The sequence below is a fragment of the Panthera onca genome, chromosome B2, assembly GCF_046562875.1.
Source record: "Panthera onca isolate mPanOnc1 chromosome B2, mPanOnc1 haplotype 2, whole genome shotgun sequence".
Lineage (NCBI taxonomy): Eukaryota > Metazoa > Chordata > Mammalia > Carnivora > Felidae > Panthera > Panthera onca.
This window is the reverse complement of record NC_138343.1, coordinates 129038770-129052871: the sequence shown is the minus strand read 5'-3', so window position 1 is coordinate 129052871 and position 14102 is coordinate 129038770. Positions and strand designations below refer to the sequence as shown.

The following is a 14102-nucleotide window of genomic DNA, read 5'->3' as shown; positions in this document are numbered from 1 at the left end:
TAAAAGCCTACTGGCTTAGTAAGGGTATTGTGCAAGATTAAAGAAAAGAGACAACAACAAAAAATGCATGATTCTTGGATTGTGATTAGGGAGCAAGGAGTGAGCTTTAAAAGACATTCTTAAGATAACTGGGAAAATATGAGTCCCTATATTATGCAAGAAAATGCACGCATACTTCAGAAACGCATACTGATACAGTTAAGAGTAAAGTGTTATGATGTCTGAAACTTAGTGTTAAATAGTTCTGTCCCCCCAAAAATAAGACAGAAAATATGAAATGTAAACAACTGTCAAATTTCAATGGAAGGTATGGTGTATGAGTGATCACTGTACTATATCTTCCTCTTTTCTGTAAATTTGAAAATTTTCAAAATGAAAATTTTAGGGTAAAAAGCCTTTAGGCCACTAAATTGCACAACTTAAAATGGTTAAGACAGTGAATTTCATATTATGGGATTTTTATCTCACAACAAAACCCTATCCCCCTGCCCTCCCCACCAAAAACAAACAAGCAAGCAAACAAACCCAGAGCTTGGGTATCTGACACTGTATTGGAGAAGTATTCTGCACAGCCCCATTCTCATAGACCATGATGTGAACGGTGTCCCCTGGACTTATGTAGTGGTCTTATGTTGAAATAGAGTTAGAAAGAAACACAGAATATTTATACGGAATTAAAATAAAATTAGGATAAGATATATTGTATGATAAAATTACTTTTATAATTCGTTATTATTAATTTTAGAATGCAGAGGAGGAAGCAAGGCATGATGATCTGGCCCCAAATCAAGCACAATTGGTTAAGAATAAAATGCCCAAAGCAAACCAAACTGGCCCCACACCTGGGTTGATGGATGGAGGAGGTGGAGGTGGGAGAGGTCGGCCTTCTTTAACGGCTAGTGTAGACTGCTTGGCTGAACGGATTGCATTAATGAAATCTTCATGTTGTTGTCTCCAGTTAGATCTCCTCACAGGTTGATGCTATAAAAAAGAAAACCAATATATACTAACCTCGACTGTACATCTGTCCCTTGCAACTTTATTTTAAGCTGGGATTTAAATTTACAGGACATAGGACGGTGAAATTTGGAGGGAAAAGAAAATTTGTGTTCAAGAGTACAAAAAGAGATTTGGAAAAATACAGTAATAAAATTTGCAAGTCACAACAGTGTGGGAAAACACAAAATAACAATCAGAAAAACAAACGACAACACTTTACAGAAAGACTTAACTGTAAGATGAAAAGGGACTTTCTTCCAAGTTAATTGCGAGATTTAATGCTACACTAATGAAAACATAAACGAGATTCTTTTTTGCCACATCTGGAAAGTATCTGAAATACATTTCGAAATCTAAGTGAGCATGATTAAAAAGAAAACAGTAAAGGTGGATTATACTTACATGACATTACACTGCACTATCAAGCAAAAATGAAACCAGAGAGCCAAAAAGGGGCTTTAATGTACTTAAGGATGTAATCAAGAAGAACAAGCACGATACTGATAGTACCTTGGACTGAGGAGCTGTTCTCACAATGAGAATGTCAGTGCCCTGTAATCTTTGTTTCAGGGAATTGAAAGGTTTACGCTTTTTGTTGAAGAGTTTCCTACATATTGGTCCATGTCTTTCCTAGAAAAGAAACAGTGGGGATTAAAATTTTTAACATGTATAGTCACAAGGTTTGTACTCAGGCAGCCCCCACTAGAATGACGGGGTTCACCTTCGGAGCCAAGTTCATTCTCTAACTCTCAAATCACAGCAGAGCAAATCCATCTGGCTCTCTCCACCCATGTTACACATCGCTAGATATTGCGTGAGGGCAAGGTCAAGAAAAGGCCTCCGCAGCTACAGAGACTTCTTTCGAATTTGGTTTTATACACTGAACTCTACCACTTGGGCTGCGTGAATGATTCCAGGCATTAAATAATGTTGAGAAGGCAAACATTCTAGTTTAAATCGAAATAAATATTTTTGATATCGAGCTAGGTACTCACTGAAGCCAAGGAGATTTTCCTGTCTCCTGTTTCCTGCCTCCACGGTTTCCAAATTCCACGAGCAAGGCATCCAGTAACATAACAGGGAATCTGAGTCCCAGCAATCCTAATATTCCATTTTACCGTTCTTTTGAGATAGCCCTTTGCATACAGCAGGGGGAAACTTAGCTCCTACCGATGGAACCTTCTCAAGAAAACTCTTCTTACCACTCAGCAATTTCAAAATTGAATTCAACGGGGCCACTTTTCTACATAGAGCACGTTAAACTACTTAACTTCCTCAAGGAGTGGAGAGGTTTCAAAGAAATATTTGAGAACATCTGCAAAAGACAACTGGGACAACCATACAAATAAGTGAAGAATACACCAATTCCATTTACATTATGAAGATATTTTCCTTTAATTTATCCAAACATTTCACATCCATGAAGTCATCTATTTCAGAGCAAATCTAAACTTTTAATATTAAGTTTTAAAATGTTACAATATTTAACATTTAACAGATAATCGCCAGGGAAAACATTCTTTACTCCAGCCAAGTAATCCTTTAAGTAGTCAACATTTCTAGTACATAAAAAACGGAACCAACAAACAGAGCTTTGCCTGTGTACCACCCTTACAAGATCTGCTAGGGCATCATTGCTATAGAATTATACCAACAACTTTCCACTAAATGGCCTCTTCCTTGGTGGATATGGAACTCATAATGGTTAACACACAGTTCCTTTGTCCAGACCCAACAAAATACGGACTCTATAAAAAAAATCCCTATACTTGGTTACAAACAAGCCATACCATTTTATTTTTTTAAGTTTTATTTAAGTAATCTCTACACCCCATGTAGGGCTCAAACTCATGACCCCAAGATCAAGAGTCACATGCTCTACTGACTGAGCCAGCCAGGTGCCCTCCATTTTATTATTATCTTTTTTAAGTTTATTTATTCTGAGAGAGATAGAGAGGAAGAGAGACTCCAAAGCAGGCTCCGCACTGCGGAGCCTGGATGTGGGGGCTTGAAGCCACAAACCATGAGATCATGACCTGAGCTGAAATCAAGAGTCAGACACTCAACTGACTAAGGCATCCAGGCGTCCCCTCCATTTTAAATTAAAGGAGAGAAAGGTATCACATCATTCGATCAAATGCTCTTTGTAGCCTGGAGATAGGCCTAGAAAGTAAAAACCAAGAAGACGCAAGACACACTTGACATTCAGTGATTCCATTTCAAATGGAATGGTACCTCCTAGTTCTGCAACTCATCCTTATGGGGTGCAAGCCTGGCTTGGCAAAAAGCAGCACACCGGTGGATTCCTGGGCCACAACAGGCCCTGTGAACTCCTGTTTCTAAATTCAGGAAGCGCTAACTATAGTTAATCAGAACAGGTATTTCATTTTTAAAATTCCCCAGAGAAACAAAACTTACAACCTTATTATATAGTCTTTTGCCCCAAATGTAGTCAGGTATATGGTCCAAAACCTTTAAGTCTGCTTATGTCTCCTTGATCTAAAATGTTCAATCTCATAATTGTATTATCACCTTAAGTTGTTTTCTTTTTTTTTTTTAATCATTTGTCTTGGGCATCTCTTTAGAATACCGAAGTCTAATACCTGTTTGATTCCCCAATTTTTAAATAAATTAAGCTTTTATTCCACTTTATAGGCATCAATCAGGGGACTCGACATGCAGTTAGCTTGAATCTGATTAACAATTAAATCTTGGAACAGGCCTTACATCCATTTTGTTCAAATTACATAAAACCCCTGAAAATTGAAAGGTTCTGTCTTCATACGTGGCAAAGCAGGAAACAGAGGGAGGCTAAAGGACTTGTCAGAATTAGTGACAAATTTGAGGCTAAAAGCCAAGTTTCCAGATGCTCCAAATTCAATGTTCATTCCTCTTGACTAGCTAATTTCCCTGGTGCTTTGGCCTTAAAATTTGAATTTTTGATGCTTATAGAAAAGGCAAAAGAGCCAAAAGCTCTCAAGAGACAATGAGCTGTGCCAAAACACTTTCATCTGGCATCCTTTTTCTAAGAGTACCATGTTTAATTACACTCCCTTCTGAATGGGGTGGCACCTATCCGCCTCAGTGTCCTCCGGGCCTGCCAGCCATAGGTTACCCTATCCTCTTCCCTCGCTTTCTCTCCACATCTGTCTTTAATCTTTGCCGCTACAGCCTCCTCACCGACTTGACAGTTCATTTAACTCCAACGAAACACATCTACAAAATGTCTTTATGTTTACCAGAACATCTGCTGCAAAGCGTCTTGCACAGACTTCACAGGGAAGTAACTCCTGATTGCCATCTGTATAAGATCCAAAAGCACATTATGTTAGTTTCGTGGAACTGCCTGCCCAAGAAGAAATGACTAACTGGAGGGGACCTCAATAGCTTGATCTCCTCACTCTTTTCCCTCCCCACCAACTTCTCTTAGGAAGATATTTCATGAACTCACCCATTTTCCTCTTCTAACAGAGACTTCTCACTTCACTAAACAGGTAAATTCCATATCCTTCAGGCAACCAGAGTACATTTAATATACTCCTAAACTAAGCACCTGATAGCTTCGCTTTAGACAGAAGTACAAAGTTAATACTTTAGTATAAAGTCATAAATTAACTGGCGCACCTGGGTGGCTCAGCTAGTTGAACGTCTGACTGTGGATTTTGGCTCAGGTCAATGATCTCACGGGTTTGTGGGATTAAGCCCTGCACTGGGTTCCACGCTGACAGCACAGAGCCTGCTTGGGATCCTCTCCCTCTCTCCTCTCTGCCCATCCCCTCACTTGTGCGCACGGTCTCTCTCAAAATAAATAAATATTTTTAAAAAGTGATCAATTATCTAACAGTTAACATCTTTGAGATTCCTACTAGAGTGCAATGTCTGTGTGTGTGCTAAATGAAGGCATGGCAATTTATCATAGGTCATATGTAAAGGATCACCTAATAATCAAATTTAAGGTAAACTTTCCTGAGAATGGCTTTCTCTCTCTCAAAGAGTTTTGCAGGAAAAACTCCTACCTGAGAGAGAGTATAAAATACTGACGAAAAGGACCGAGTAGAAAGAACTGAGGAGTTCCATCTAAATCAAGAAAGATGGGATCATTACAGTGGAGAAGCATGTGAGGATAAGCATCATCCTAGGGGTGGTGTTGGTGTCAGGCCTCTTACTGAGGTCAGTGAAGAACACTCACTGCTGGCATTTTACATACAGTTGTGAATGAGTGAAGGACTATAATCACAATACGCTCACTACTTGCTATTGTTATTGATATTCAACTATAGTGTTTTAAAAGTTAAATGAAGAATAAAGTCAAATACATTAAAAAAAAAAAAAAGGCACGAGATTGCACCCACATATGTCCCATGTCTCAAAGTACCTGACCCACAGTAAGGTGCTTAGTAAATACTTGTTGAATGTATGGGCCAAACAAGAATTGAGTTTCTACCACAAGACCAGTCATTCAATAAATATCTGCTACATGCAACTCTGTAGAAATATTGAGAGAAACCATACATACGTCCGGCACAGAAAAGAATGTGGGCATCAATTACATTAAAGTTAGATAAGTGTCAAAAGAAAAGGAAAACATGGAATTCTGAGAAGATTTTGCTTCCTATTACTTAAAGTTCACCTGGAGTTGAATACATAAAGATTAGAAAAGCTGATCATGGGGGCGCCTGGGTGGCTCAGTCGGTTGAGCGTCCGACTTCGTTTCAGGTCATGATCTCGCCGTTCCCGAGTTCGAGCCCCGCATTGGGCTCTATGCTGACATCTCAGATCCTGGAGCCTGTTTCAGGCTCTGTGTCTCCCTTGCTCTCTCTCTACCCCTCCCCTGCTCATGCTCTCTCTCTCTCTCTCTCTCTCTCTCTCAAATAAACATTAAAAAAAAAATTAAAAAAAAAAAAAAAAGAAAAGCTGATCATGGAGAGGACTTTATATTAGATTAACAATCTGGGCTTTATCCTACAAACAAGGGGAACAATCGCTGACATGAAGAAGAATCTGAACAGAGCTGTGGAAGGTTCACGTGACAAAGGTGAGGAGGGCTGAATGGACTGTGGTGGGAGGGAAGATGGATTTCAGTTAAAAAGCTAAAGGTGTAGGCTGGAACTGGAAAGAAAAGAGGAAATGGGAGACACCAGGCTCAAAGAACTGACAACATGACTAGATGTGGAGGGAGCGGGGAAGTGGCAAAGAGACAACAGTGCTGAAGGGCACAGAACATGGTCGGGCTGTGGACAGAAACAGAATTTGAAAAGAGGGGCCATCTTAGTAAGAAAAATGACCTCAGCTTTGGAAATACTGAGTTTGAGAGAGTCATCCAGCCAGCAGGATGGAAATGAGGGAGGTCAGGGCTAGAGACACAGATGTAGGCTTTGTTTGGAGAGTGATGTAAAGGCATGATATTGCCAGGGAAGAGGTCATGGAAAGAGAAGTACAGGGATGATCCCTAGGGAACTCCGTATTTAAGGGCCAAGAAGATGAGGATGATAAGCCAGAAGGAGAAACAGGAGAGAACAGGGTCATGGAAACCAAGAAAAGGTTTGAAAAAGGAAGGACTGATTAACAGGAATCAGATGGTAGCTCGTTACAGACATTGTTGATTTAAATGATTTCTTCTCACATCTGCCAGATGGTATTGTATTTGCAACACAGGTCATCCATTACAGCATACAGAAATATTACTCTTCCTCTCTGTTCTTTTGGCCTTCTAACTCTGTAAAACTGGGTCTTAAAATTGTGGTTTTTTTTTTTTTTCAGCAAGAATATTCCACCCTTCCACACACTTACTAGTGAATAAAAGGTAGTCATCTTAATTATAAAACTGCTTTTTCTAAACTGCTAATGAAGGATGATTTTTATGATTATTACTGTGACGTTTGTGTAGTGTTTTCCTGTTTCCCAAACGCTTTTCCTATGTAATCTCCTTTACTTCTCACAGCAGCCCTGCAAGACAGAGTTGGTACTACCTTTCTTTCTTTCTTTTTTTTTTTTTTTAACAGATAAGAAAACAGAGATTGAAAGTTGGGGGACTTCTCAAGACCACAGGTAGTAAGCAATAACACTGAGACTCAACACTTGAATCTCTGTCTCTACAAGTATTAAGACTATGTATCCAACCATTACCATAAATGCAGATATGTCAGTACTAACCTGCAAAACACATGGAAGTCCCTGAAGGATAAATAGCCTCTGATTTAAATCCATGAGTTTTAATTAGTTCAATGAGTTTAAAATAATGAGATACAATATTCAACAGAACACCTGGAATACTGCATTCTGAAGCTTGACTATAAGGAAGGGAACACGTGCCTAAGTCACTTAAACCAAACATGGAGATCAATGAGGTCTATAGTACTTGTTCCAGAATGCTGAATCACATAGAATACAGGATCACTAGAACCTTAAAATAATTATTTAAGACAACCAAAAGGCCTTGCAACAGGTGAATGGTTATACTGTTAACATCCAAACCCTGGAATACTGTTCAGCAACAGAACACTATTGATATATGCAACACCTAGATGGATCTCAATGCTGAGAAAAGCCGATCTCAAAAGGTCACATACTGTATGATTTCATTTGTGTAACAATCTCAAAATGACAAAATTATAGAGATGGAAAATAGTGATTGCCAACAAGGAAGGCACGGAGGTGGTTGCGACTATACAGGATACAATGAGGGAGACCTTTGGGTAATGCAATAGTTCTGTAGCTATAATGTGGTTGTGGTTATTATACATGTAACAAAATGGTCTGGAACTATAAATGCACATTGTACCAATGCATGTTTCCTGGTTTTGATATTGTACTATAGTTAGTTAAACTGGACCTTAAACTGGGGAAACTGGGTAAAAGGTGAATGGGATCTCTACTATTTTGCAATTCTTGTGCACTAATTTTATCAAAATAAAAAGTTTAAAAAAACATCTAGGGGTCAGCAAATTGTGGCCAGTAGGCCAAATCTGGCACTGTATGTTTTTGTATATAAAGCTTTATTAGTAAAGAATCACACCCATTTGTTTATATAATATCTATTGCTGCTTTCACACTACAACAGTAGAGTAGTTCTTAACAGAGACTGTATGGCCTACAAAGTCAAAAATTATACTAAAAAATAGGTTGCCAATCAGTGAATGAGAATATAGTGATTAAAAGCGATCTGTGGGAGAATAACATGGAAAATGTTAATGATACATTTTTATTCATATATTTACAAATAAAGACTGGAAATAGATCATTACATGTATAGATATACATACACACACACACATATATATGTGACACACACACCTAAGTGATAATAAAGGTACACGTTTAGTTTCCTGCATTTTCAATTTTTCTACAAAGAATACTCATTGTTTTAAAAATTAAAACACTGACATTTTTAAAAAGAACCCTTTGATAGGAAATATTCTAAAACAGTAAGTACCAACTTAGCTATTTGTCTTTACCCTAAGAGGAGTATTACTTAGTAGACTATTAAAGTGGCCACTGTTTTTATACATTGGCTATTATTTTTATACATTGGTTTAAAATCTTAAGACAATTTTTTAAATAAGGAAAATAAAGTGATCTGGAAGCCATCAACAGTTTTGTTTAGCATGTTAACAATAAAAAATAAGCATCACAAAGATCTCGGTTCAAAATTTTTATGAGAAGCCTGGAGAGGATTATGGCTGTAATGAAATTGGAAAAAATTTTACTTCTGACTAGACCTACTATTTCTGAGCTGGAAGTTAAGAATGCTCTGTACAGACACCTACCAATCCACACGTCCTTACAAAGGCATGGTAGAAAAAAGAAAAGGAAGACGTTTTCTTATTCAGTTGTCAGTGAATCAAAAAACTCTTACGTTGTCCTTTGCAGTCCAGAACATACAACTACTACCAATATCAACATCTTCCATGGCCCTATGGTGAAGGGGGTAACAACTTATTAACTTATCTCAGGAACATGAGTTAGGAAAGAAAAAAAAGGAATTAAGACAGGATGGCAGAGAGAACACCCAAATCAGTTTTTGCTTTCCCCCCCCAAGTCCCCAAAAAACTGCAGTAAAGGAAAAGAGACAAAGAGAGCCACAGGTCATGGAGGAAGGAAGACAATAAAAAAATTGGACTCTGGAAAACTGATAGACATAAGTGACCCAGAAGACTTAAAACTACATCAACATCCACTTCCCAACCAACACTGCAGAACCCTTCAAAGTTGTAGGAATCGCCAGAGCAGCAAGTATCTCTGGAATTAGGACGAGATAAATGAGGTAGAGCCTGCTAAAATATGGAGGGCCAAGATGAAAGAGTTCTGAAAAGAAGTGGATTCCTAGACGCCCCCCCCCCCCATACCTTCTGGGTGACTGCCCTCTCCAACTGTAGCCTATCTACTCTCCCAAAAGGATTGAAAGAGGAGGTCTGCCTACCCATGTCTTCAGCAGCGCCTCATGCTGCCTGATTATTTATTTGTGGTAGTTACATTCTATAAAGTCTCTGTGAGCACTGAATGGGCAAATACAGACTTACTACTTCTAGGGGAAATACAGTGTCAAGGTCCTGTGAGCCTCTGGTCACCCTATTTTTATCAACCTATCAACCTATTTAAAGACACCTTGTATAAATATATATTGTTGATTCAGTAACCATGAACACTCATAGCCAGCAATGCTATAACTCATGCCTGGATGAAGCTTATCTAACAGACATAGTTTCTCCATAAGGCACATCACAGACTTCCTGTACTCTGAAACACTAGAGTACATTTCAACACTGTGTTTGGGGGTCATTTTGTACAGCAAAATCACCAAGAAAAATTGCAAAAATATGAAAAATGTGGCACAGACTGTGAAAAGGACACTTGTTTACAGGATGAGAGCTGAAACAAGAAGGCAGGGCATCACTTTGTTCTAATTTTGCTGAGAACATGCATGTCGGGTGACTCACCTTTTTTTCTTTTAAATATTTGTATTTGAGAGAGCACTGGCAGAGGAGGGGCAGAGAGAGAAAGAGAGAAAGAGAGAGAAAGAGAGAGGGTGGGTGGGTGACAGAGGATCCGAAGCAGGCTCTGCATGGACAGCAGAGAGCCAGAAGCAGGGCTTGAACCCACAACCCACAAGATCATGACCTGAGCAAAAGGTGGGCACTTAACCTTAGACTGAGCCACCCAGGTGCCCTGTGACTCAACTTTTTAACTGCTATGTGCAGGTCTGCAAATGACCATGAAAGCACCACAATATTGTTTTTAGGTTTTCAAATTTTAGCAAGTAGGCAAATTTGCAAATAGAGACTCAATTAATCAAGGTTGATGACATATGTGTGCATATATGGTGATTAACGTAGTGATTACTTTCATGAATAGTGATGCTGAAAGCAGAGAATACTCCAAATCCCCGTCCTCTACTTGGCTCACAGAACTCTGCCTACCAGACTTACTCTCAAGGCAGAATGAAAACTTCCCTGAGAATATAACCATTCCATGACAAAATACTTAAAGATACCAACACTGGAAAGATACCCAAAGAGCTCACTCAGACTACAATAAAGCTCAAAATTATCAAATGTCACTTACCCATTCAGAATTTCCAGTGTCTCTTTCTCTAGTCTTAATGAGCCAACAGACAGGAATTTCCAAAGATCTGAAGAAAAACTCTAGCATGTAAGCCCAAAACAAATAAAAAAGCAATTTAAATAAAAACTAAAACTCTTAGAAATTAAAAGTCTTCTAGGAAAAATGAAAAACTCAACAAAGTTTGGAAGATACACTTAGGGAAATCTTTCAGAAAGTAGAGTAAAACGGCACAGAGATGGGAGAGAAACATAAGCAATTTGAATACCTCTGGTCCAGCAGGTCCTACTCCAAATAACAATTCAAGAGAAAAAAAGGAGAAAACACAGGGAAGAAAATAAAAAACTTGAACGATTTCCAGAAGTGAAAGGACATGAGCCTCCATTGAAAAGACACCACACAATAGATGAAAATAGATCTGTAACATCGTGAAACTTCAGAATGTTAGAGACAGAATTCTACGGAGATGAAAAAAAATAACAACATACAAAATATTAGGAATCAGAATGGCTTCAGGTTCCCATATAGATTTATAAAATGGGGGGAAAAATCCTCTAAACCTCAGAGGGAAAATAATCTACAACCTATAATTTCATACCCAGCCGAGCTATTTATCAAATATGAGAGTTGAGTGTATTTTTCAACATGCAGGGTTTCAAGAAGTTGACTTCCCACATACCCTCTCTCAAGAATTACTGGAGGATGTGCTCCACAACGTGAGTAAAACATACAGCAGATAGGCAATTCAACACAAGAGGGAAAGTAACTCCCAAGATAACAGCTGGAAGAACTAGAAGGCAACCAGTCCATATCTGAAGGTGTGTAATGAAAAATTGCCAGGTTGAAGGCTGCTGTGAGCAAGATATTCATTGCCTTTTAATGGGAGGACAGTATGTCCTAGTGTATCTGGCTCCCATTCTGTTCTATACTTGGCTTATTTGACAACGTCCCATTGGAGTGCTTGTTCTTCCCTTCCCATTCTGACATCTACATGAGCTGAGGACACCCATTTCACTCCACAGGAAGGTTCTGCATTGATCTTCAGATCATGGTGACCTTAGAAGCAGAAAATATAAAATGAGCATTCAGCCACTAAGCATATTTATGCAGGAGATCCAAGATGTTTCAACTGAGGGGACTTGTGTTCCCTAGGATTCACTCATCATCTGGCTCAATGACATCTCCACCTGGGGCTCTTGTAAATTCTAGACGTGGAACTCAGGCTCAGAGACCATTCAGCTCAAGCATGCCTTCATCAACTGGTAGTAAATACTGCCCTCATAAAGCCAGATTAGTGTTTCAAAACTACACTACACAAGATATTGTATTTAGGAATACCATACATGTGATGATTAATATAATCTAGACAGTACTTAAGAGTTCCTGAGGGGAAAGAGGGGAATGAAATTGAGGATGGAACCACAGGTAGGTATGTTCTATTTCTTAAAAAAAAGAAAAAAAAGAAAAGAAAAGAAAAAGAAAGTTAAGACCATTAGAATTTTTACCTTATCCTGATTCTTCATTGTAACAACCAAGGTGGATAAAACATACTAATCAATGCGCAAGAAAAAGCGACATAAATGTACTGATAATAGTAAAGTTACAAGATGGCTGGAGCTGTCTGTCCTTTACCTGAGATGATTTGATGACATCACAATGGAGGTATGGATACAATGGGCCACACAACAATATACACAAGTGGTAATAGCTCTTGATACTTAAACTTGTAAAACAACAGTTTTGAAGTACCTGAAAGTGACTTTGTAACAAGTAAAAAGTAAGCTCATACAAAATAGGGGCTTCCAGTACAGCAGGCAAATTCTTCATGACTTTGCCCTCTACCTGGGATGCCTCAGGCCTTTTTTCTCCTAGCTAACCTGAAGGCTTAGGTCCTAGCGTTCCTTCCAAGTTTAAGCAGTGGTGACATGTCTTCCCTATCCATTCATTTATATACTCCTTAGTGAACATTTATCAAATGCCACAAGTTGTTTTAGACCATGCAGATAAAACAGCAAAAATTCCCTGCCATAGTGAGAGAATGAAAAACAAGATGCCAACACATGCTCTGGAGACCATAAAGCAGGGAAGGAGCGTAAAAAATGCGGGGGAGGGATGTTGCTATTTTTAAATACGGTCAGGTGAAAGCTTATAGTTGGAGGTGACAACTGAAAACCAACCTTAAGTAAGCTTTATTTGAGGTAAGCACTTCAAGGGGAACAGCAAGTACCAAGATCCCCATTTCAAGTGGTACTTATGAGTGACTTCGTGTGGTCAGATTCTGCTGCACACACCCTGCCTCCACAGATAATGCGGTCTCTGAAGGCAAAAGCCCCCTTATCGCTCTGGACTTCCAACATTCACAAGGACCTTCTGTTAAGTTCCCAACCATTGTTTATAAATAACTGAAAACATAAATACTCCAAAATTTTACAAAATAACCCACAATATGTAAATTTTGCTCTCTAGAATAGAAAGATGATCTTTAAATTTGGAGGATAACCAGCCTAAGTCACAATAATACATCAGCAAGATTCATGGCTTGTAGTCACCTTTCCTTGACTGCAAAATATAACATGTGCTGACGTAAATGTGTTGAATCAAGTGAAGTGATATGAGAAGCTCCTAAGGTGGGGCACCTGGGTGGCTCAGTGGGTTAAGTATCTGACTCTTGGTTTCGACTCAGGTCATGATCTCACAGTTGAGTTCAAGCCCCGCATTAGGCTCTTCACTGGCAGCGGAGAGTCTGCTGGGATGGATTCTCTGTCTCCCTCTCTCTCTGCCCCTCCCCTGCTCTTGTTCTCTATCCCTCTCAAACTTAAAAAAAATACACACACACACACACACACACACATAGTAAAAAAAGAGGCTCCTTAGGAATCTGAATAATATCAAGTCAAAATAATATTCCAAGTCTAAGATTCTTGATGGTTTGCTGGTTTTAATACCTTCAACTGAGATAGCTACCAAAATAAATGGTCAATCTTGTCAGGATTTAATACATTCACAGAGTTATTAACATAAACCATCACTTGACCTTGTGCTTCTGCAGACTGACATTTAAACATACACTCCCCAGTCAGAGTCTATTTCTATAAAGACAAGCTCTTCTGCTGAGTGTCTATCAGTGCAGGTTGAGTACCTAATGCGACTGTTTTTCACAGCTCTTAAAAATCCTTGAGTACCCAGATTTACAATTTAAAACAAACAGAACAAAATAACACCCACCAAGTTTGGAAACGTTGTAACCAAATGAATTATAGAAAAGCCTTTCTAATAATTTAGTTACCAAATGCAGCTCACCGGCTAAAAATGCTTCTGTCTCAGCCATTCTGTTCCCAACTCAGACCAACAGTGTCCACGGATTTTTTTTGTTTTTTCCAGAACAGTCCAGATAACACATTAGTCATGGACACAGGAACAAGAGTCACTAACAACTCATCTGTTGCAAGGAAGTCACAGTTTACCAAATAATTAACAATTGTGATGGTGTCATTGCTTGAGCCTTGAAGAGGTTTTACAGGGGAAAAAAAACAAAAAAAAACAAA

The 14102-nt window shown here is 38.8% G+C and overlaps 1 protein-coding gene across 5 annotated transcripts in view; it reads right to left on the bottom strand.

Moving 5' to 3' along the window:
• Positions 1–14034, bottom strand: part of ZC2HC1B (zinc finger C2HC-type containing 1B) — a 43669-nt gene extending 29635 nt beyond the window's left edge. For 4 of the 5 annotated variants that reach the window (XR_014137727.1, XR_014137728.1, XM_060614465.3 and 1 more), the window contains exons 1-4: positions 13858–14034; positions 4239–4300; positions 1510–1629; positions 843–981 (exon numbers count right to left, since the gene is read on the bottom strand). Coding sequence is in view for 3 of the 5 variants with exons in the window: in XM_060614465.3 (XP_060470448.2) it covers positions 843–981; positions 1510–1629; positions 4239–4300; positions 13858–13885 (349 nt within the window). In the remaining 2 variants the exon portion in view is untranslated. Of the gene's footprint in view, positions 1–842; positions 982–1509; positions 1630–4238; positions 4301–12062; positions 13838–13857 lie in introns of those variants that run through there. The other variant, XM_060614466.3, reaches the window with a different exon arrangement.
• Between the last annotated feature and the right edge of the window lie 68 nt (positions 14035–14102).